Source organism: Zerene cesonia, chromosome 16 (assembly GCF_012273895.1).
Source record: "Zerene cesonia ecotype Mississippi chromosome 16, Zerene_cesonia_1.1, whole genome shotgun sequence".
NCBI lineage: Eukaryota > Metazoa > Arthropoda > Insecta > Lepidoptera > Pieridae > Zerene > Zerene cesonia.
The window spans coordinates 1788270-1811916 of record NC_052117.1 but is presented as its reverse complement, the minus strand read 5'-3'; the positions used below and the strand labels follow the sequence as shown (position 1 = coordinate 1811916).

The following is a 23647-nucleotide window of genomic DNA, read 5'->3' as shown; positions in this document are numbered from 1 at the left end:
TCGGTGTTGTATTCTCAAACCCGAGACATAAAATCATATTTTCTCTGTTTAGCAAGTGAACAATAATATTTCGCTTATGAAATGTTTTCTCCAAGAAGCATATAAACTTTCTGACGTCATCAATGGAAATCTTGCCGATCTACATGTAATTCCTTTGTTCCCTCATTTTCTCCTTTTTGAAAGTAATGAGTAATACCAAAGATAAATAAATAAAATAAATAAAATAAATACCACCTTAAATACAGTATGACGAAAACCAAACTTCGTTGGATTTTTAATTAATGAATAGCTAAATCGCTCCGGAAATTCCCCAGTTTGCTTCATTTCATAAAAATTGCAACGGTTTCTCAGATTCAGATTATTTATTTATTTAGGTTCATCAGCTGTTGTTGCATAAACAATTTCTCTCAATACAAAAATAAGTTTAGTATTATACATTATATGCACAACGATTAAAGATAAACACAACATTCAGAATTACAAAAAAACAAGTGTAACTAAGGTGATAACTATAAATGACAAACTTATTACTTATTAAATTTAATACTTCTTATTAAATTATGATTATCCGAGTATACGTATAAAAAATTTGCATAATATTTGTATCTGTTACGAAAATTGCGCATACGGGTGAGTTTGAATTCTTTCCACTAATAGTTTGTATAGAGAAGAAGTGTAGCATCCTTATATTTTCATCATCAATCCATTCCTTTATACTCATCATCGATTCTTGCCATAATCCTTATTCTTTAAGAGTGTATTTGCAAGGGCCTTATCTCTGTAAATGTTTATAGACGATCGTGATCGTATACCTTCAGGCGAAAACACAGCAAAAATAAAAAAATAAAAAAAACAGTATCAAAACTAGAATAATAATCCTTACTGACTACATTATTCATATCCATTAACTAGAGTCCATTGATAAAAAATAAAAAAAAACATGTAACTTCGTACAACTGTAAAAAAAAACTCACGAAAATGACCGTGATATGTTGTAATAAAAACCTGTACGCCGTTATTTTAAAGGTCGCCATCTGGAAACAATTGCATACTCTATGGCCAGCGTTTGATAATAACGAAAACATGTGACAGCCATAAACGGTAATGTATAGAAATACTTTTGACATAATATGTTCAGGATTTACATAGTTAAAATATATTTAAATAGAGCAGTAGTGGATCAGTAGTAGGTGTACTGGTGAGCATGGTTGCCTATTACGCTTCCAGGTTTTTTCCCGGGTTTATGACCCGGGAAAAAACTTAGCGTAGAAGCGTATCCCAATATGCCTAATGCAAAAGTGACTGTCTGTCTGTCAGTTGGTCCATCTGTACGTATATACTTCTTTTATAGCTATAAAGGATAAACGCGTCCTCCAAACCTTTATTTCAAAATATATTAAAACTAGCCGTTCGTTCCGGCTTAGCCCGTGGTACGTATAGTCTATGTCACTCAGTGAATTTACAGCTTTCTAGTGATAAAGGAATTTTTGAAATGAATCGAGTAGTTTTTGATTGTACACGTAACAAACATACATATAAAAACACAAATGTTGTCCCTTTATAATATTAATTTTGAAGTTTACATACTAAGTATAGGACTATATTAACATTATGTGGTGGTGTTAAATAAACATTATTTTTTTCTTTCTTTCTTAGCTAATATTACATTATTAATAACATTTTTTGTAACATTACACAGAATTCGAACTGTTATATTTTTATTACAGTACAGATATTCGTGTGGGTCGTATACATCGCATAATTTTCCACTTATTTCAATAGAATAAAATTAATTAAATTGATCAAATATTCTTCAATTACCGAGTCAAACACGTCTATGTATTCGAGTCAGAGAAATTTATTCGCTGCACGTGGTTTGACGCTATTGAAACCAGAATATCTACTGTAAACCTTATACAACCTTGAATACCCAAATAATTTCCTCTGAGCTTGAATATAATTGGCAGTAAATCAACGTAATTGATATATTAGTAGGTACATATCCTATATTTAAATATTTGTAACCGTCTAACAACTCCCACAAAATAATACACAACATTCCGATCTGAGTTATAAAGTTATATTTTGAGTTTGTCCGTTTACTATCCTCGCAGCTTCTCCAGGGTTGACGCAGCAAAGAAAATCAAATCATGGAAGTAATATATGTATTTAATACAGATATTACTTCCATGCGATCGACGCATAAATGCGAATCGAAAGCTAGAATTCCCATAATACTGGCAGCCATATTTGTTGACGTAACCAGATCTGTCATAAAATGGAATTGACAAGCCATCTCTGGTATATTTTAATCGACCATTAATTGTACTTGGTCATAATAATGGGGGATTTTATTGATGCGAAAATAATAAGTGTTTTTAAAGTGATTTAATACTTGTAATGTTATCATATCAGTCATGTAAATAATTACAATAACATTCCAATGGTATGATGAAATAAAACATCGTGAGGAAACCGGCATGTCCTAGAATCAAAAGTTCGACGACATGTGACATCTGCCAACCCGCACTACGTGGTAGATTTGGCCTGAACCCTCATACGAGGCCTGTGTCCCAGCAGTGAGAACATATGTGCTGATGATGATGAGAATGTACCTCAGAGTAGACTTATGTTTCAAGTTCATTCCAGTAATAATATAACAATAATTAGCAACAAAGGTTCACTAATTGTTAGTAACTTGAGGCTTAAAAACTTCAATTCACGCTTTAAGAGACCCTTGGTAAATTATATTCATAGCTTTATATTTTCCAGGTACATTGGATTGACCTGAAAATGTGACACTCAGTGATAGTGTAGTGAAAGTGTATCGAGTAATGAATCATGACGTCATATGTGGGTGTGAATGACACGGTGGTGTGGACTTACGAAGAGGGCTTCCCACTTCTGATGCCGCGCTGGGGCTACGTAGCCTCCGCGTTTGTGCTCTTCCTGATTGGATTCTTCGGTTTCTTCCTCAATCTTATGGTCATCTTGCTCATGTTTAAGGATAGACAAGTGAGTATCTATATAATTTATTTTAATGCGATTTCCATTATACATAATAAACTGTTTTTTACAAAAAATGCCACCAACGTCCCAGAACGTCATGTTAAAAAACAACGATATCTTATCTGATAATTCCATAGCAAATACAAAAACCATTCGGTTCAAAACCCGCGGAGTTAAAGATTGACATCTTCGTTTTTAGAACATCGGTTGATTAATACGAAATAACTATTATCCATACACAGGTACGATTTAGGAACATTTTTGGGACATCGGACACTATCCATACTTAGATATATTATGGTATTCTATCCTTACCCATATTCCATGTACATGCTGCGGTTAATCCATGACTCTATGTATGCACGTAAAAACGCATATGCTAGATATATTATGTGTATATGCATCAAGTATTTTTTAGTCATTCATAATTTAAAAAGTTGTTGAAGGTAATTTTTAAACTGAACTAACTCAATATTTAATTGACTTCTAAGAAAGGACGAAATTCTCATTCATCTGTATCTTTTGTGTTTTTTACCTCAGAACTTTCGACTGAATAACCCATTTCGATGATATTATTTATTGGAACGTGTGGTTTAGTTTATAATTGGCCTAGTTTGGACAATTTGAAGGTAGTTTAGTTTATTGTAAAAATAATGTTGCTTCAAATTATGAAATCTTGTATTCATGGATACTTAACATTAAGTCATACAATTATATGATATATATGAAATATAGGTCAAGAATGTGTTTGATATAATGTGGTATAATGTCACGTAGGCGTAAATGTTTGAGGACAATTACGGGCCTTTTAGTAAGGACGGCTGGATATAATATAGTAAAGTAGACGCTCGTCCCGGCTACGTCCAGATATTAAGATTCCTGTATCCCAAGTTTTTTATTCGGGTTTATAAATATCCTATCAACCAAGTCAGCTCATAACCTGTATATATACCAAATTTCATCAAAATCCCTTCAATAGTTTAAGTGTGATTGACATATAAACAAATAAAATTTCACGATTTTTATATTGTGTGTGATTGTATACTAGTTGTTTGGCGTTTAAAAGTTAATGTAAGCTCAATGTTCAGACATACGAGTATCTATCCTTAGAATAGTCATAGAGTCTTAGCGACGGAAAAACGATCTTGTAAATTACTAGCTACTCGATCTCTCGCTGCGGTAACGTTTGATTTTAAAACACGTGACCTAAACGAGCTTTGTAATATTTTATAGAATATAACGTACGTTATTCATGAATCTTCTTTACTTTACTAATATAAAATCGTTTTTCAAAGAGGACCAAGATCGGAGCGTATTCAAAGCAAACAATGAAACAAATCTTTCCTTATCATCACTTTAGTAATTTATTATGTAATAAGATGCTTTAATCAAATTAGATTCAACAGATAATTTAAATTTTTGACACTGTACTTAGTTATATATTTAACACTGAGTTTGATTGTAAAAACAAATACTTGGATCAAAAAACAGATTTGGCGAAAAACTGGCATACTAATTTTTCTTCACCTAAGTAACATTTCGATTAAAAATTTAGCTCTAGTATACAGTATGTCCCGCTGATGGTATACTATGCTCAACGGAACTTGAAGTTTTTTATACGCTGACTTTTATCATCCTGTATAAATAGGATTTGTCAAAATATTAATCACGCCATGTCTCCGTAGATCCCAAAGTATAGACGGCACGCCCAGCAACTTTTAAAACCTATAATCGATGGGTTGGCAAATCTTGGTCCATTTAAATATTTTTGCCCGAAAAGGTTTGGAAATCCAATTAAACCATTTTAATTCGCTTAAAAAATATATAAATCACACCTTCAGCATTATTCTTAATTCCCTATGAATTTAATTTGCTTAGTAAAGTTTTGTAACACAATCGAATTAAGACAGATTAAAAAAAAGCAATATTAATATCTCATCTATTGATCCAATAGTATCTTAAAATTATTATTTTTTAGTCTTTACGTACATTAAGTGTCAAATTACACGATCTTAAAGTCAAAAGCTATAAAATTGTGTAATTGAACTCGTCAAAATTAAATCACAATGTTAAAGCTTGATTCGAAAGTGTTAAAAATAAACAACGATATCTTATCTTATAAAAACATTATTAACCACAAAAATATGTTAATTTTACCATACTGATATAATTGTCATTACTATGTTCGATTCATTGTTTCAAGTCTCTTATGTATATATAATCGCTGCATATAATTTTTGTATGTATCACTAATTTCAGGCAACCTACTTCTTATATAATTTCAAATATATTTTTGTACCGAATTTTACAAAAGCATAATCAAATATCACTCGAATACATGAGAGTCACGTAACCACGTATTTACCGAAGACCAGTGTTACATTGGAAAATAACACAAAATTTTGGGTTTCCAAGGGTTTCCGGTGATTACATTTGAAAAATATTTCGTTGTGTCCACAACGCGAGGTGAGCTTGCAATTATGTTGTGTATTTAGGCTCATGGGTCATTAAAAGTCGTATTTTACTTGAAAATTATATTGGAAATATTTAGTGCCTACAATATTTGGTTTAATTTAAATAAGATAAAGATATTGTAACTGCATTATTTGGTTTTTATATATTCACATTTACAATTATACAAACTGATAAAAAACAACTGAGCAGTTGTATATCGTATGTAGTTAGAAAAGTTACAATGAGGTCTGCGTACCCGGAGAATGCAATTTTATTTGTTTGTTGTGTAACAGCGGGTAAGTTGAAGCTTAGCTTGAAGTTTATGGGGTCACCATACCTGTCCTGAGGCTGCCATCTTGAAAAAGGATTCCAAAGGTTTCGCGCTTTATCTTCTAAGCTAGTTATCTTACGGAAAATTTGACGAAAAATAATAATTTGAAGCCAATTAAATATGTTTTTTTTTTTCATAATTTTATATCTTTATTGCAAAATGACGGAAAATAGATGTAATAGATTAAAATCATTATAAAATTTGTTTGTGTTAAAAATGACATAAGATGATCAATGAGGAATGAACTGAACTGATTTTATTGAAGTTTTATTTGTATGATTTGTCTTCACTTGCTTTAGGATTCTATTAAAAATTCATCTTTTATCTCTTTGTTGTCACATTGTCATATATCATGACCACAATTGACAAGTTTAAGGTATTAAGCATTTGCATGTCTTGGTTGTTGTCTTTTTCCTTTGCTCACGTTAACTGTCAAAAATGACAGTTTTCTATGTTTTCTAAATAAAAATGAAGAACGTTGTATTACGTGTAATGATTTTTATATATAGTTGCTATTCATCATAAATATATATATTTCAAATATATATATTTGCTATTTCTATTTATGATGTGTAATTTTATTTTTAAATTTAAATATGTGTACGTTCTTGGCCCTCATGTTATTATAGAATAAAAATTAGAACACACAAGCGTAAAAAATCTAATAGATTTTAAACAACAGATACATAGAAGTGTATAGAATCTAATTAAATCAATTTTGGTCTAGGTACAGACAACCCTAAAGTTATCAATCAAACAAATAGTCTCAATATTTCGTTAGTTTAAATAAAGCAATTTACTATCTAACCAAAAATCATTAAAATTCGCTCAAGTATTCTTGAGCACGACTTTCTTTTACATTATGAATTTATTTCACGTATTACAATAATACTAATAGAATAATTATATCTATATCGACAAAATCAGCACATATTATGTACAAGAGACATTTGGAAATTGATCAGGGTTCTGTGTCAAATTATGGTTCATAATTATTATATGTGGCAATTCCACTAAAAGCACAATTTCATTGTTAACTTTACTAAACTTAACAATGTTCGAAGCCATTATGCCTTCATGAATACTATATTAATGTAATTTGTATGCCGTGTTTGGATGTATGGATGGTATACGATTTTTTCATCTTATTTTATACTAGAGAAGATGGCATATTAGCTCTTGTTCACACTTTGTTTTGTTTTATCTTTGATTAAGTATTGTTCTTTTCGTGTTGTGATGCTTATTGTTTTTTTCTATCTATTACGCTAAACAATGGCCACTATATTGTAAAGACATTTGCACAACATTTTTTATATACTAAATACTTATTTGTTTTTATTTATATTTTTTTTAAATGAAACTGCGAAGTTTTGTTGGAATCTATTTTCAAACAAGTCCTTACACATTTTTCTATAAAGAAACAATTTTTATGCCATTTTATACTTTTTCTAAATAAAATAATATGACTTTACTAAATCATGCGGAGGCTGAAGCGGGCAACACGTTTTAATCTATTATTAAATCATTTAAAACAATTTTTACTGTCAGCTTCTAAAAAAGTATCAATTCGTTTAATCTACCGAGTCAAAGACTTGTATAATGAAGAAAGATCTCCACTTAATTAATGCTAATAAAAATGTTATTGGTGAAATAGAAAAAGTTTGATTACGTGAGGCGAATCTTGAGTTAGCAGTTAGCACTAACGTTGTAACAAGATGAACCTATTTCCAGTTCCTTCGGGAACATATTTTTAACGACGCCAAATATACTAGGAATGTTATAAGTTTCACAAGTCTTTTTTATTTCATAGTCGGCAAAGGAGATTGAGGGGCGCCTAATGCGTACTATCATCCATGATCGTTTGGTTTGACTTTATACCAAAATTAATGACTGAAATAAAAAGGAAAGTTATATAGAAAGAATTGATAAATGGAATAAAGGAAAGGATTGGGAACGGTATGGAAAATGACACGGAGCCCCTAGCTCCCCTCCTCACTGTGCGAAATACAATTGCCTTTACCTTGCTACTGTTTCACGCTGATTTTCTTATCTCTTTCTTAAGAAAAGGAAACAAGAAGAAGCTCCTTTATAGACAAACTAGCTGCGCCCCGCGGTTTCACCCGCGTAAGTTCGTATCCCGTAAAAATATCGGGATAAAAAGTTGCCCATATGTTATAAACAGTTGTCCAGCTATCTACGTGCCAAATTTCATTGCAATCGGTTCAGTAGTTTTTGCGAGAAAGAGCAAAAAACACACACACATCCTTACAAACTCGCATTTATAATATTAGCAGGACAGGATATGTAAACAATAAAATACACTATAATTTACATATATATATAGTTACATATCACATAACGATATATTTCTTAATTCAAAGGCTCTACTCAAAGAACTAAGGTGTCTAGACACTAGTAGACCTGGATTATAAAACAGGAGGAATCTTATTTTCATTTAAAATGACCAATCACCTAATGTGACCTGTGCTACGCTGCGGAAGGTCAAATACTTGAGGCAATAAAATATTATTGGTCCATTGAATTTCGAATGAGCCGCTATCTCCTGAAAATAATAAATGAATAAAATACATGTGAAATGTTCTTTTTGTTCATAAAATTAGTCAAAATAGGCATTGTAAATAAGAATACATTCTCTTAGATCGAATTTTGGAAAAAAAAAGGTCTCAGTAGCATTTTTTGTATGAAATTAATTGTAGTTTAAATTGCCTACAAAAATTTCCCCTTATTTTATTTTTCCGAAGATTAACCATTCCTATGACTTCGCCATTCTAAAAGGTAAAGGTTTACGGGCAACATAAATGACCGTACATAAAGTTGTATATATGGTAGAAAAGTTTCTGATAGGATGGTCAATTCAAAATGTGATTCATATGATTTATTATATACAAGACTCCGTAGTGCCGAATATTCATGGGCGGTGGTGATCACTTATCAGGCGAAAAACCAGCCCAGCTGCCCGCTGTAAAAAGTGGGTTTGCTTGAAAGCTTGAACATTCATCATATTCTATACATTCTGAGAAACTAACTCGATAATAATATTAATACATAAAATTGATATATATTTAAATTATTGTTTTAAGTGAATTTCCATTTCTAATTTTCATCTAAAATTGAAATAATGTTTCTGCATTTCAGAAAATAAATATAAACGAAAACGGAAAAAATTCATTCATCTACTATTATTTATACTTGTAAAACTAGGGCAAAAAAATTGTATTTTACTACCTAATTAAAGAATTAGGCTATGACCGTAAACCACTCGAAACGGCAGCCTTTTTTGTCCTACTTTGATATACAATTTCAATCTCAAAATGCAGTCGAAAGTTAAATTTTTTTACTTGAATAGATTGCCAATAAAAAAAGCTGGACTTTAAGATAAAAACATATGAAATTTTGCTAGGTTTTCGGTTTGGTGAATTGAATTTTTGAAAGCGGTCTAGAAGTTTCTGAGAACAGCATTTTCAAAGTAACAAACCAACTAGCTCTTCAGCTTTGTAGCCTAGACAGACTAACTCGTAGGTAGAGTTCTTATTAAAAACAAAATAAAAGCAAGATATATGTTATGATTCGAATTTAATTTTATTCATTTGTTTCTTTTACTGTCATACATGAATAACTCATGTCATAAGAATCACGTCTATCGGTTGAAAACCTACGACCCACGTTCTCGAGTGGACAAAGAAAATATACGCTCGAAAGACCTTCATTCCTTCATACGTCAGTTGAAAATGATCGAAATTAATGAATAATTAGCAAATAACATTAACGACATCGTTACAGCTGAATGATCCTATTAATATTTGTGAGGATTAGTCCCGGAATTGCCGCACCAAGTCGGAGTGTATTATACATTTTAATGTTCCGCGGCGTTGAAATTTAATGCCGTGTTTATTCCATGGAACCAGAAGTTACCCTTTGTACCCCAAATTCTCTGAATTATAGAGAGATAGTTGACGTCCTCGACTGCGTTTGTGTTAAATTAGAAATTTATTTCTGTATAAGAAAGCGTAAAGCAAAAAAACTGGTTCTTGTTTAATGACGTATATTAATTATATTACATTATAAATCTGAAAAGTTTGTGTGTTTGATTGCGCTCATCTCAGGAACTACTGGACCGATTTAAGAAATTCTTTCACTGTTAGATATGAACGTAGTCTCTGAGGTTGTACATGCCATAGGTGCCACGAGCGAAGCCGGGGCGGGACGCTTATACTTTGTCTTTAAACATCAACACTTTTTGACGCAACATAAAATGTGAATACATTTCTTCGACTAATATAATCTATAGATAAAATTAGATGGGTAAAGAGCTACCACTTTATACTCAATAATTTATTTACATTGTACATATTACATACACCGAACTCCGTTATCTTATTACGAAACTTTGATGTGGTTTCGTCAAATCGGTAACAAACAATAACAAGCCTGCTAACAAAAGCCTTTCTTCATCTTCATAATAATTTAATTCCGCAAAATTACAGTTTACGTAATAAACGCGGGTTCGCGTAAATGCAAATACTGTTATCTAAAACAATACTTAAATAATAACAGAGTTTGAAATGGTAGTAAACACTAACTTGTAAATTTCGACGTTCAATTTACGAAGCTTATGATTTCTTCGGAACTCAGTAAAGATGAAGATTACTTATGACGAAATATTTTTTAAGGTTATTCTTCCATTAAATCGTAAAAAATTAATGAAAAATTATTTCTTTACCATATCAGATCAGATATAAATTAAGAAATGTTTTTTTTTGTATCATATTCATCTGTAGAAATGATTATCAAATTTATAGAAGTCTCGCATACGATAATAATGACGTAATTTGTTTTTTTCCAGCTGTGGACGCCATTAAACATCATTCTCTTTAACCTGGTGTGTTCTGACTTCTCTGTGTCAATCCTGGGGAACCCGCTTACCCTCATATCGGCCCTTTTCCACCGGTGGATCTTCGGACATACTATGTGTGTACTGTATGGATTCTTTATGGCGCTTTTAGGTGAGGAAATTGTATTTTTCTTTGAATGTGGAAGCAGCGTGGACGTTGTGCAAATAATGTTAGCGTTTTTATATTAAAATATGTATTGCGTGTCAGATTGTTTGTCCGCGATGGACTCTCAACCCATTTCAATCAAATCTGCACCATGTGCAATTTGATCCAACTTAAAAAATAACCGAGCTTTTATTATTTTAATTAACTCGAGCGGAGGCGAGGCGTGCAATTTTACACATATCTTTATCCTCCACGCAGTCAAGGGAAAAGATACACAGATCGGGGTTTTCCAAGTATAGTACCCGTTCCCGTGGGTTTTCCAGGATAAAAACTATTTTATGTACTTTATCGGGTCACAAACTATGTTTGTACCAAATTTTATCCAAATCGGTTGAGTAGTTTTGTTGTGAAAGCATAACATTAAGATATAACATTTACTTTTATATAATAAACAGGAATTTTAATACAATTAATTAATAGTCGTATATGTTGTGTAACAGCGAGCTATTGTTACTTCAAAACACAAATTTTATATGAATAATAAATTTCAATTCTAATTATCATAACAAAAATAACCTCTATATAAGCAAAATTAAATAACAACATCACATACTAAATACTCGTTGCAGTCAGAGTAATTGCATATCTTTAATTAAGATGAACACGCGGTCGTGTTATCCACATACGATCTGTGTGGAATTTGTGTTTATAAATATCATTATTATTATTATGAATGAAGGAGAACGCTTTACAAATTTAATATTTTAGTAAATTATTAGTAATTAGTAGTAGTAGTCATTATCCATTAATAATGTAAATTAAACTAACAATATAAAGGTTTTGACAAAAAGAAAGCTAAGTCATATACAATATATATACATATGTTACAAAATATAATTAAATCATTACTTTCTAAAGCATTTCAATGCTATTAAACTAATAACTTAATTAAATCTATTGACTATACTATAAAATAGAGCTGATAGATAAGCTTACTTCACTGTTTTATGATACAGTCAGGATTTTCTCCAATTCGTGTGTGTTATATAATATAAAAAACAAATACAATACAGGTTTTTATTTTCAAAAAGTTTACTGACAACTTGGGGGAAGTACTAATCCAATTTTTAGAATGGGATAAATTATTCCGATTTCCGATGGGTTTCTCAAATATTAATAAATGTCCAGAAACTGTGTCTTCTGTCCAAGCAAAAAGCGGTATTTATTATCAATAAAAAAACAATATTTTTTTGCAATTATTTGCGACTCGTGAGTGGAGGTAGCCACATACCCCTCTTCTAAAGATGTGTTTATTTGACTAAAATATCACTTCGTTATAACTGTTTCTACATGCCGTGTAAATTATTACAGTAAATACTTTTTCTAGGAACGACGAACGACATATTTTGTTCTGTTGTGTCATAAATAAAAACGGGGCTGCGGTTCTTTTGATCAAATTTCCGACGAAACTTTTCCAATTATTATCTCTTTGAAAACCTAATTTGGACTATTTTAACCAAACGCCCAAATTTGTATAACCGTTTTTTTATCCAACACCGTTTCGTTTCCTACGAATTTATTTTTCGACTAGAGTACAATGAGATAATATGTAAACTTTGACTTTTCTAAGTAGAATACTTCCGTACTACATTATAAAATATGTGAAAATAACTCTGTTTATTTATGTTTTAATTTTCATATCAGACGAACTCTGAACAAATTTGATGAATGTGTTACTGAAAGCAATAGAGAAGGCCTAATGGCTTATTAAAGTTATCTTCATTATATCACCGTAGGCTATACAAATTGGTACGATAATTCATTTAAAATGCCTTTACAGAGAATTTATTACAACCGAAAAATACGTAATAATTTGGAAAGTATAAGATAGTGTGACTTATAAATCAAATTATATCACCACTAACATTTCAGGTATCACATCAATCACCACGTTAACGGTGATATCATTCGAGAGGTACCTCATGGTGACCAGGCCTCTCCGTTCGAGGCACCTCAGCACGAAGGGAGCTGCCCTTTCTGTTGTATTCATTTGGGTGTACTCCTTGGCCCTAACAACTCCACCCTTGATGGGGTGGGGTAACTACGTCAATGAAGCCGCAAATATAAGGTAAATATTTGTCATTCATTATTTGTGTTAAATTAATTTACATAGAGTATATTAAGGAACTAGATTAAACACATATTAGTGCATTTTTTCTATTCACTTAACTATTTATGTTTTAAAGGATACAAATTTTCCTTTATTTTTTACAAACATTTCAATAATGTATGGGTCGTTATCCGCTTTGTTATTTATCTGGGCAATTTGACGCACACTGACTATCACTCTGGAGAGTCTTGAAGGTTAGTGGGATCCGAGGCACGGTGCACCGCTGGCCGACCGCCAGTCAGTAGGGAGCCCAAGTAGCGTGCTAGCCACACGTGAAAGGCTGCTCCGCCAATTAGCGAAAGATCTCAAGATGCGCCATAGTGCCGGTCGGCGACCGGAATGGGAGGTCCTATTCTTGGGGGGGCTTGGGCGTCCCCGCAGTCTCCAGGCTAGTCCCCAACAATGTAGTTTCTAAGTATGTGTCTCAGTTCTAGAAATATAGCGTCTCGATTCACTGCTTCTATCCTATCTACTTCACTCTCCACTCTCCATGTTGGTGGTTGATATTTATTAATGTCAAATACCTTGACACTTATGTACTTAGATTTTAGATATTCATTTTCAATGCGAGGGTAGAAAAAATGTAAAAATCATATTGGTTCTATAACTAACCCTCGGTTTTTTTTTATTGGATTCAGTGACCGTGATCGTTTAGCTATTTCTGCAAATACGATGAGTATAAAAATAATCAACGAGAAGTTTTTCAAGATAATAATAGAATTACGTAAGACCAAGGGCTCTGAAGGACTTGAAGTTTACACATTTCGCCCGTCGGCCTGGACTAAAGTTTCGATTAGTTTCCGATCAAAACTAATTATAACTTTCCACTGCTGCAGCAATTAGCGACCGATGTAAACGATAATTACTTGATGCAGGAATGCACATCAAATTTACAGTAACACTAGTTGACACGGTAAACGTTGTTGTGTCAGGACACCATTATATAAAGGTATGAAATAGCAGTTGAAGCATAAAAGTCGTCCTCGATTCGTTAAATATCCCCTTCATGAATATTTCATAAAACCACCCTCATTAGTTCGCGGAAAGACACAAAGAACGATACAAGAATCCCAGTATCGTAATTCGAAAAGCTATTTGGCCCTGAACTATGGCATTAAAACCATTTGCATCGACTTTCATATTAACAAGATGCCAGTTTCCTATTCGGTATAGACTGTAATACTATTATGTAAATATGGTTTATATCCTGCAGGCCGATATAAAAGTATAATAGTCACGTGTTTTTACATTTCCCGCCAACAGGGTCTAAATTTCACTTGATAATACGCTTTTGAATTTCGAAGGATGTAAAAAACGTAGATAGGGACAAAGATTTATTTTACTTCTTTTATGGCAATGAGAAGGCAATAATTGCATATTACTCTTTCTACAGCAGAAATCCTTCTTTCTACTTGGAGATAGAAATTTTGTTAGGACAATGTGTGGAGTACGCCAGTTATGCCGTAAGCACTTATATTTTCATAGATAGTAGATTATTGTCCAATGAATTTTCTCATCATACGCCTATTAATTTGTTACTGGTAGATCATCAAGTAGACAAATCTCCTGTCTAAAGCATATAATACAAAAGATTATTCTGATATTATAGTACAATGAGGATGTTCATACATTTATCTTTCTTCTCCAAATATAGTAAGGACTATTTGAGAGTTAGGATGCGTAATTATATAGTGTTATTTAACACAACAAGCACCAATTTGGGGTCAGGTTTTGTACTTTTCACAATTTTAAAATAAAATTCAAAAGCATTTTCATCAAATGACATTCCACCTTACAGTACATGCACCAGAAGTATCCAGCACGTCCAAATGTGTTTAAAAAAGCATCATATTATATGTTTAATACAATTTAAAAGAGCGCTCATGAAATTATTAAAAAGGAAAGAGTTGTAAATACATAGCACAAAATGACTCAATATTTTTCCTAAATAATTTTGCGTATTTACTAATAAAGAAATAAATTGTGGTACTAAAAGTTTACGATATGAATGTTAGAAAATTCTAAATTATCATATTCATCGGAGCCTTCTGCGGCATGATACTCACGCCCTGTACCAGACTGTACCACCCTCATCACAAAACTCAATTAAATCATAAAACTAAAGCAAAAAGTCTATAAAATACTGAATTTAATCATAATTATTTCAACAAAAATTCACTTTGTTCGACAGAAGGCAGGTACTTATTATTCCAGATTTAAAAAGAGAACTAAAAACCAATCATTTCCTATCAAAGTCAAAAAACTCACGTCTTTTTGTTGGCAACCCACAGAGCTATCAAGTAACAGATAAAATAAAATACGATCGACTTGAGAACCTTATTTTATTGATTGTAAGGAACGTCAGTTAATTAATTTAATTGATGAAGTAAGGTAACTAAAATAAGCAACCATGCCACAAACCTGCAATTTAATTATATTAATAAAAAAATTGAATGATCAGAATAACAATCAAACATCTTTAAATCAACATAGATCAGGGTTCTATAATAAGCTAAAAGAATTTTATATTTATTAAAAAGTTCATTTCTAGATTTTTTTTATTATGTCATCATCGGAGCTTATGGTTCGCCTGATGGTAAACGATCACCACCGCCCATGAACATTCGCAGAAGCTCAGACCTCTGAGAATGCGCTGCCCGCTTTTAAGTGAAAAGGGATAAGGAAAGGATTGATGAATGGAAAAAAGGAATGGACTGGGAAGGGCTAGGACAAGGAAATAGCTTATCATCATCATCATCATCAGCGTATACTCGTTCCCACTGCCCCATGGGACACAGGCCTCCTATGAGCGTTCAGGCCATAATCCACAACGCTGGCCAAGTGCGGATTGGTAGATAGTTTATATTCGTCTATAAATAAATAAAACTATATTCAGCGCAAACCTGTCACATTCATGATAAAAATAACGATTTCACCAGATGCAAAGAAGTATTTTATAACATCAAACATATTGATAAAACCTTGAACTATATTTCTCCTTAAAGGTAAAATATATCGTGTCGACAATAGATATATTTAAACCTCTCTTCTTTTACTCGGTTTAAATAAAAAATATACATTGTATACTGTAATAAATACATTACATTTATAGCAAAGTTTTTAATGAAATCTCTCTAATTGAACCGTATTTTAGCAATATTCAATCGGAAAATTTTATTTAACTATTTCAACAATAATTGTGACTGGCAATGGTATGAACTAATGAAAGTATTCATTTGACAAACTGCTATTTTATACAGGATACCACGAATGCGACGTCGCGGGTTACAGCTAGTTTGTACACATCTATTTAACAATTTGCAACTAGAGTTGTGATGCCGCTAAATAGGTTTGTTTACATTAATTCCTTATTGTATGTACACTATTATACAGCGAATTATTAGTACGCGTTTATATTATTTGATACAAAATGTAATTTTTTGAGACAATGACAGCGAAATGCCTACTTACGTTAGCCCTTTGTGGCATATTTATAGAAAATAAATATATTTGGAAACATAAATTATAAGAAAATCAAAACTGGAACAATTTGACACCCTTTTTCAAAACCTGTCAATAACCGTTGTTATTTCCAGATAGAACCACGCAATAATCAAAAGCACATTAAATAATGAAAATCTGCATCTTTGATCGATGTTGTTTATCTTAAATGAATCTATAATAACACAGGTGTATCTCATAAGTCTCGAACTCCAAATCTTTAAATTAAAAGTTTATTCTAATTTATTTCTTTATAAAGCGTCGTCAAAAATTCATTTAAAGTTTTCGACACAAATTTGTACCGGGATATATTTCTCGAGTTCATAAATTGAAGCAACAAAAACTTTTTTGTTGCTAAGGGTTTTCATGTTTGAAGCAAATTGCGTTATATCTGTTTTATATTTATCTATAAATTCTGATTCCTCATAATAATTCTGTAATGCTTTTAATTAAATTATTGGCAAATTAGATCAATAAGTAATTGTTATCAAGATATTTAGTTTAGTTCAAAGTAAATAGCAAAAAAGAATCTTTGATAGTATTAACTTGTGTTTGATTTTACGCGAGTATTATACATTTAGATATTAGAGACTTTAAAACGGATTTTAAACAGAGACATTCTCCCCGTGACCACGCTCGCTGTAAAGTGTTCGAAACGTAGGGTTAATAATATAATGAATAAATCGCGTTTAACATCCGTTTTAAAGTCTCTAATTTCTGAAGTTTTTGATACCGAAAGTTTTAAAGCTTCAATGTATAAAAGATTAAATTGCTCTCATTCCCAAGATTTACGTCATAAGAGCGGATTAAATGTGTCTTTTTGATATTCGAGCTGCTTTGCTTCCCACATGTATATATCATGTTTATATTATTTATATAATGATTTGTAAGATTTCATTCTCAGAAATAATATGATTTTCCGTAGATGTTTTTATACTAAAGACATATTTAAACAATATACATGATTAAAGGGTTCAAACGGTTTAAAACAATGTGAATAACCCCTAAATAATATAATAATGCTTATTTTTAAAGTCTAGTCAATTGATAAAAAGCTATGAACGTTAATAAGACATGTATGTGCTATGTACGAGTATACTTATATCAGAAGATGTACGAATACAGATAACACTACTACTATACTAAGTACTTTACTGGACTAACTGATGCATATATCTATGTGTATTCTAATTGAGATTATATTGGTATACTTAGTAACTGCAATGCCAGGTATTTTATATAATTATTACATCATTATATTACCCTAAAGATATATGTACCTATAACTTAAGATATCATGAAGATATAAGACGTCAACTAAATTTAAGTGAACGAATTGTTCTGATGAGCCATTTAAAAAATTTAAAGGAATTATAATGTAATTTTTTTTTCTAAACTGTGTAAAATATTTTATCAGAAACCATATTTCTATAGCTCTAATATTTGGGATAAATGGCGTCGTAAGACAGTTTGCAAAAATATTAAAATTATTGCAAATACATAACCTTATTAACGATAAGTAATACGAGTATACATTTAAAATTAAAATATGAATCCACTCAAACTTCACCTGATGGTTATATAATAAAAAATTAATATAGTTTCCCGTATTTGTTCCTGATACGGTACAGTTATCTTCCTCTCTTTCCTCTTGTAATTACTTGTTTTACAATGATAAAATAACCAATGCGACGACTACAATAATACGTGTCTAATGAAAAACCACACAGTGGAAAATTAAAACGTATCATAGATACAAGGCATTTGTGTCGCTCTGTAATTATCTATGACCAGCGTTTTAATCAGCTAAAAAGAATAGTTTTTTTTCTATGAACTTTCATATCGCTCTATTAAAACTTCTTTTTCATTATACAATAATGTGACACCAAATAGGTTTTTGTTTTTTTCTTTTATCCTCGTAACAAATCTTGTATACCCTTCGTTTTTCTTACTTAGTAAACCGTCATTATAAAAATACTACATAATAATAATTTAGTATTACATATTATAGAATATATAGTAGATTTTATAGTATTAGATATAATATTGTGTAAAGTACGAATATAAATTAATGACAAGATTTACAATAAGATAGACATTATAAGAGTCGTTCCTTTTTCCGAGTTCTTATGAAACTGTGAAAATAATTCTATTTACAAAGTCTAGATGGCTATTTTTGTTTCTGCTTTCTTATCACGCTATCATATTTTGGTTGGTATTCTTTGTTTTATTTAATTTTTCTTGTACTTCATCATCTAGATACTAGTTGTCTGTGTAAATATAATGAATAATCTTTGAGGAGATCGTGACTGAGACATTGGTAAAGAAAATAAAAATTCGTCATCATCATTACTCAGTATTTCCCCTCTGCAGAGACAGGGGTCTCCTATCCATCATCACTCAGTATTTCTCCTCTACAAAGACAGGGGTCTCCCATCAGGGCATCCATAATCCATGTCTATGAGACTTACCTTCAAAAATACGGGTAAAGCCGCTAGTGGACAACTAGTATACGCTAATATTTCCAGTTTCTATTTAAAGCTACATAATATTTAGTGTTCCAAACCACAAAACCTCAGCTCGTGTTGTCCACGTCTATTTCGGCACATACACAAGTAAGTATCTTTCCACATGATCGCACACCTTCGAAATGATTGCGAAAGTTAATAGTATTTCATCTAAAAATTTACGTCTCATGATTATTTACTCGAGCGAGTCCTTTGACAAAAGTTCATCGGGTTTATAATTGGATTTTGGAACCTGCAACTAAAACATTTAATAATTAACAATTAGGTGTTTTAGTTCTCTTTTGAGTTACGTCACTATGTTGTAATGGACATTTTACCACGATCTCATTATCTTTTTTTATCTTTCGTTACGAATGATTCTTTCTAAATACAAAAGCATCTGTATATTTCATATTGTGCACTTTTTATTTTATTTAATAAATACACAATGCTAATTAAGTAATTAGACTGATTGTGAAAATGTGTTACGACAAAATGGCGGCTTTTTAATGGCGAATATTTCGCACGTCTCAGGTACTTTAAAAAAAAGGGGCAACATTATTTAAAACATTAAATTATTTTACTTGGAACGTAAATAAACAAGCTTTCAAATAATATTTAAATGTGCATAGCTTTTTTTGTAAGATTTTGTAAATTCGAAAATTACGTAATTTTGTTATTATCCCCCGTTTATGTGAAAATTTTGTCTAACGAAAAGTAAATCAATTTCAATGCATTACATTATTTAATGTTCACATTCCATTTCATTTAACACGCTCAAAAATTAAAAATAATACATACATGCCAAATCACAGCTCATAATTGGCTCATAACAATAAAATATTCCGCAGTACCGTTGAACATTCTCGATTTTATCTATATTTAGACCTCTGAAGGTACCGTAATACGGCAAGGCAGTTCTTCACAAACACTGCTTACGCAATTATGTCGGTCCCAGGGGATTCTTTGTGATATTATGAAATATATGACAATGACGATAAGAACTTAATAACTAGTGGATATAACTCGGAGTCGGTAAAAGGGAATTAAACAGTGCCTTTATTAATGTTCGAGATTGAAAATTGTCTAACTCCTCGATCAGATTCTAGGGTTTGGTGTCTTGTGTCGTAGCTTGAAAATTTAATTTAATTAAAGCATCGTTTTCAGGGAGAAATGATTTGTATTTTTAATTGTTAAATAATTGGTAAGTTTACTGTCAATTGTTGTATGTTTATTTAGTATCTAGGGTTAGTACTAGGGTAGTAGGATGGTTCTCCATCAAGTCTAATAAAATCTTGATAAAATTTGGCACGTATTAAAAACGTAGTCTGCATTGTCTGTATCCAGGTTTTTACACCGCTGCATTAAGAAAATACAGACAGACAGGCAGACGGACAGACAGAGTTACTTTCGCATTTATAATATTACTAATGACCCGGCTCGGCTTCGCAGGGGTGCAATAATACAAGATATGTAGATATAAACCTTCCTCTTCTCATCTGTTATCTAATTTTAAAGATCTAAATATACAGGCAGACTTAAGCGACTTTGTTTTATAGTATGATTAAGGATTTTGTTTGACATTTGAATGTTTTACAGTGGTACATTTGATAACGAAGCTTTGAATGAATCATATGAAAGTGAATGATAACTTAATAAGACTTCTTATGTGCGTAAAGTGCGAGAGAATCCGCGGTTGAAGTAATAGCTTACCATGAAACAATAATGTTCTAGTTTTCAATGACAATCATGATATTGTTCTAAATTCTCTCGGCCACAAGTCTGATTTCGTCAAAGTAAATTGTGAAATTTTTTCTTTTTCAACATTAAAAAGACTTTAGACGCCATACTCTTGCTAGTAGGATGCCTGATGATATGCTACCACCAACGGCTATAAACAATTGTAAAGCCTCGCCAACGTATTGCCAACTTTAAAGGATAAGGATCTAAGAAATTAACTATAAGAAAAACAAAAGAAAGGACAATCATTTCTATTCCGATAAGGACAAGGGCCAAAAGCCAAAACCTCAGAACCAAACAAAATTTCTGCAAATCTTGCGTGCTAAAACTGGCTAAATAAATAATGATACAGTTACACTTTCAGTATGCAATAAACATCAAGTACATGCGCCATTTTGGCATTTTAAGCGGGTTCGAATTTCAGGAGGTTCGGCTGAGAAATTGGATTTTTAGAATGCCTTAGTAACGACAATTGTTCATGATAAACGTAGCATTATTTATGCAAATTATACAACGGGACTGTATTTAGGCTGTAGCTTACGGATAGCTTATTATTATTTAATAGCATTGGGCACAATTACATAGACTGAAGTCTGTGTTAAAATGGAGTGTGTAATAATATATATGTCACTTTCTAGCCCTCTTACTATCTTCCAACGCAAAACTCATACCATAATATCGGTCCATTGCGACGTTTACAAGAGACAAATAAACATACGTTCAGATTTATAATATTAGTAAGAATGGAGATAAATTATAAAACAACTTGTATTGTACCTCCAATTGAATCTAATGTACAAAATTCCCGTAATCCAAACCATATTCTGCGCTGCCGTTTCATTTTCTCATTACACAGACAAAGGCAAAATATTGCTCTCCAAATCGCTCCATGTATAGCGAAAGGGCGCGTTTGTCAGAAAATTTTATTAGACTTAAATTTATGCCTGGAATCGAACGTGATCCGTATGTATGTTATCTTATTACATTAGAAGATGAACAATATATAGCTACGTAGATGTTTTATTTGCGAGTTAAGCGGTCTGCCTTTACATTTGTAGGAACAGTATGAATGCTTTGCTGCTGATCTCGAAGAATTTGATACAGATATTAGATAGATCATGCTTCGAAATAAAGTGTGGCTGTACTGTTTAATACCTTGCTGCAGCATCAAATACTAGTAAACCATTTATTAATATTTTCATAAATATGGCAATGGAGACTATTTTTATATTTATAGCAAATCAACTAATATTGTGTATTATTAGTATTAATTATTATATTTGATCTCTCAGGAAGCCTGGAAGTGATCGATCGACTCTATAGAATTTATTTCTCTACCATAAATGGTTGAGTTAATATTACACGAATATATCAGTAGGTTCAGGCCCTGCGGACAGACATCTTCAAACAGCCTTTGAAAAAGATAAGTATTCTACAAGAACTGATGAGGATGAAGATGAGGATAAATCTTGACACCCTTTCCGAGTAATTAATTAGCTTTAAAAATGTCAAAAGAGTCCGACATTGATTAATTTATACGAATTTAATTAAGTAGATATAAAAAAATATTTGTTGCTGCATTCTGGTTGATTGCTAACAAAACATTCAAATCTCATAAATGTTTATATCAATTAGTTCTGTTATAAACATAAAAAACATACAATTAAGAAGGATCCCTTATTTTTAGTGAAGATTTAAACGGATATAGCTTGCAGCTTATAATGGCTTTCAAGAATACCTAAAAGACTGTAATTGTGTTCCTAAAAGGATGTAAAGCACGTGCGATATAAATAGTATTTAACAGCAGATGGCCATGATCACGGTGAACTTTATCTGTCAAAAAAAACAACCAACTACTCTCCAACATAATATAATTAATGTCTTCTTTCAATCTTCCAGGTACATGAATCTTCTTTTAACTAATGTTCTAAATGGTTGTGTTTGGAATATATCCTCCTGCTGTTCATAATTTCAAATAGTATGTAGATAAAAAATTTTCCAATCCATTATCTTGTTACTGCATAAAAGAGGAGAAAACCAATAAACCAACATTCACACAGGCCATAAAAGATATCGTTGCGATAAATTGTACTAAAGAACCAACTTAGGGACGGAAAATAAAACAAACTGTCACAGTTTTATATTCATAATAGATATATATTTATTTAAAATGTTAAACATAAAAAAAAATCGAGAGGCCAATCTCTCTCTACAAATTTATCTTTATTTTACGGACTTCTTGGACAAATATAATATTTATAATATTAAATATTATACCTACTATATATAATTTTCTACAAAAATCAAAATCCATTGTGTAGTCTTAAACATTTAAGCATACATAGGAACATAGGGATAGACAGATAAAGCGACTTTCTTTTATACTATATAGTGGTTTATTATCTTAGTAATACTGCGTACTAAGTAATACCACAGACTAACTAATATGCTTCTCTTTATAGGTCATATAAAAGTGTATCAAGAAAGCAGAGCTGGTACATGCATCTAAAGATTTGTATTCATGTTGCCAGCTACGAGGTGTCACAAATTGCTGTTATGCACCCTGCTATACATTTTACATTGTGCGAACGACTTTTCGATTTATTTCGCATTAGGTTTATGTTAATATTCCGTTACATTGTTGCTTATAAGAAAAAAATAGGATAGAGACTATGATAAGCTTTTATTTCTAAAGATGTTTGTTTTATGATTCTTCTAAAGATCTTTGTTTTATCTCTTTCTTTGTATCTTTGTTTATTTATTTCAAAAGGTAAATTTATTTGATAAACTAGTATAATGATTAATGAACATATAATTAAATACAAGAATATTTTTATTAAAGACAAATTATCAACCTAAACTTCAGGCTACTGAAACGCATGAATTGCATTTGCGTCTCGATGAGACTCAGTGTAGC

General features: G+C 31.5%; 1 protein-coding gene across 1 annotated transcript in view; it reads left to right on the top strand.

Moving 5' to 3' along the window:
• The window catches only part of LOC119833036 (parapinopsin-like), a 47097-nt gene that overhangs the window by 14935 nt on the left and 8515 nt on the right, over positions 1–23647 (top strand). The window contains exons 2-4 of the mRNA XM_038356907.1: positions 2773–3015; positions 10659–10818; positions 12745–12940. Coding sequence (XP_038212835.1) covers positions 2842–3015; positions 10659–10818; positions 12745–12940 — 530 coding nt within the window. The 5' untranslated portion in view covers positions 2773–2841. The remainder of the gene's footprint in view (positions 1–2772; positions 3016–10658; positions 10819–12744; positions 12941–23647) is intronic.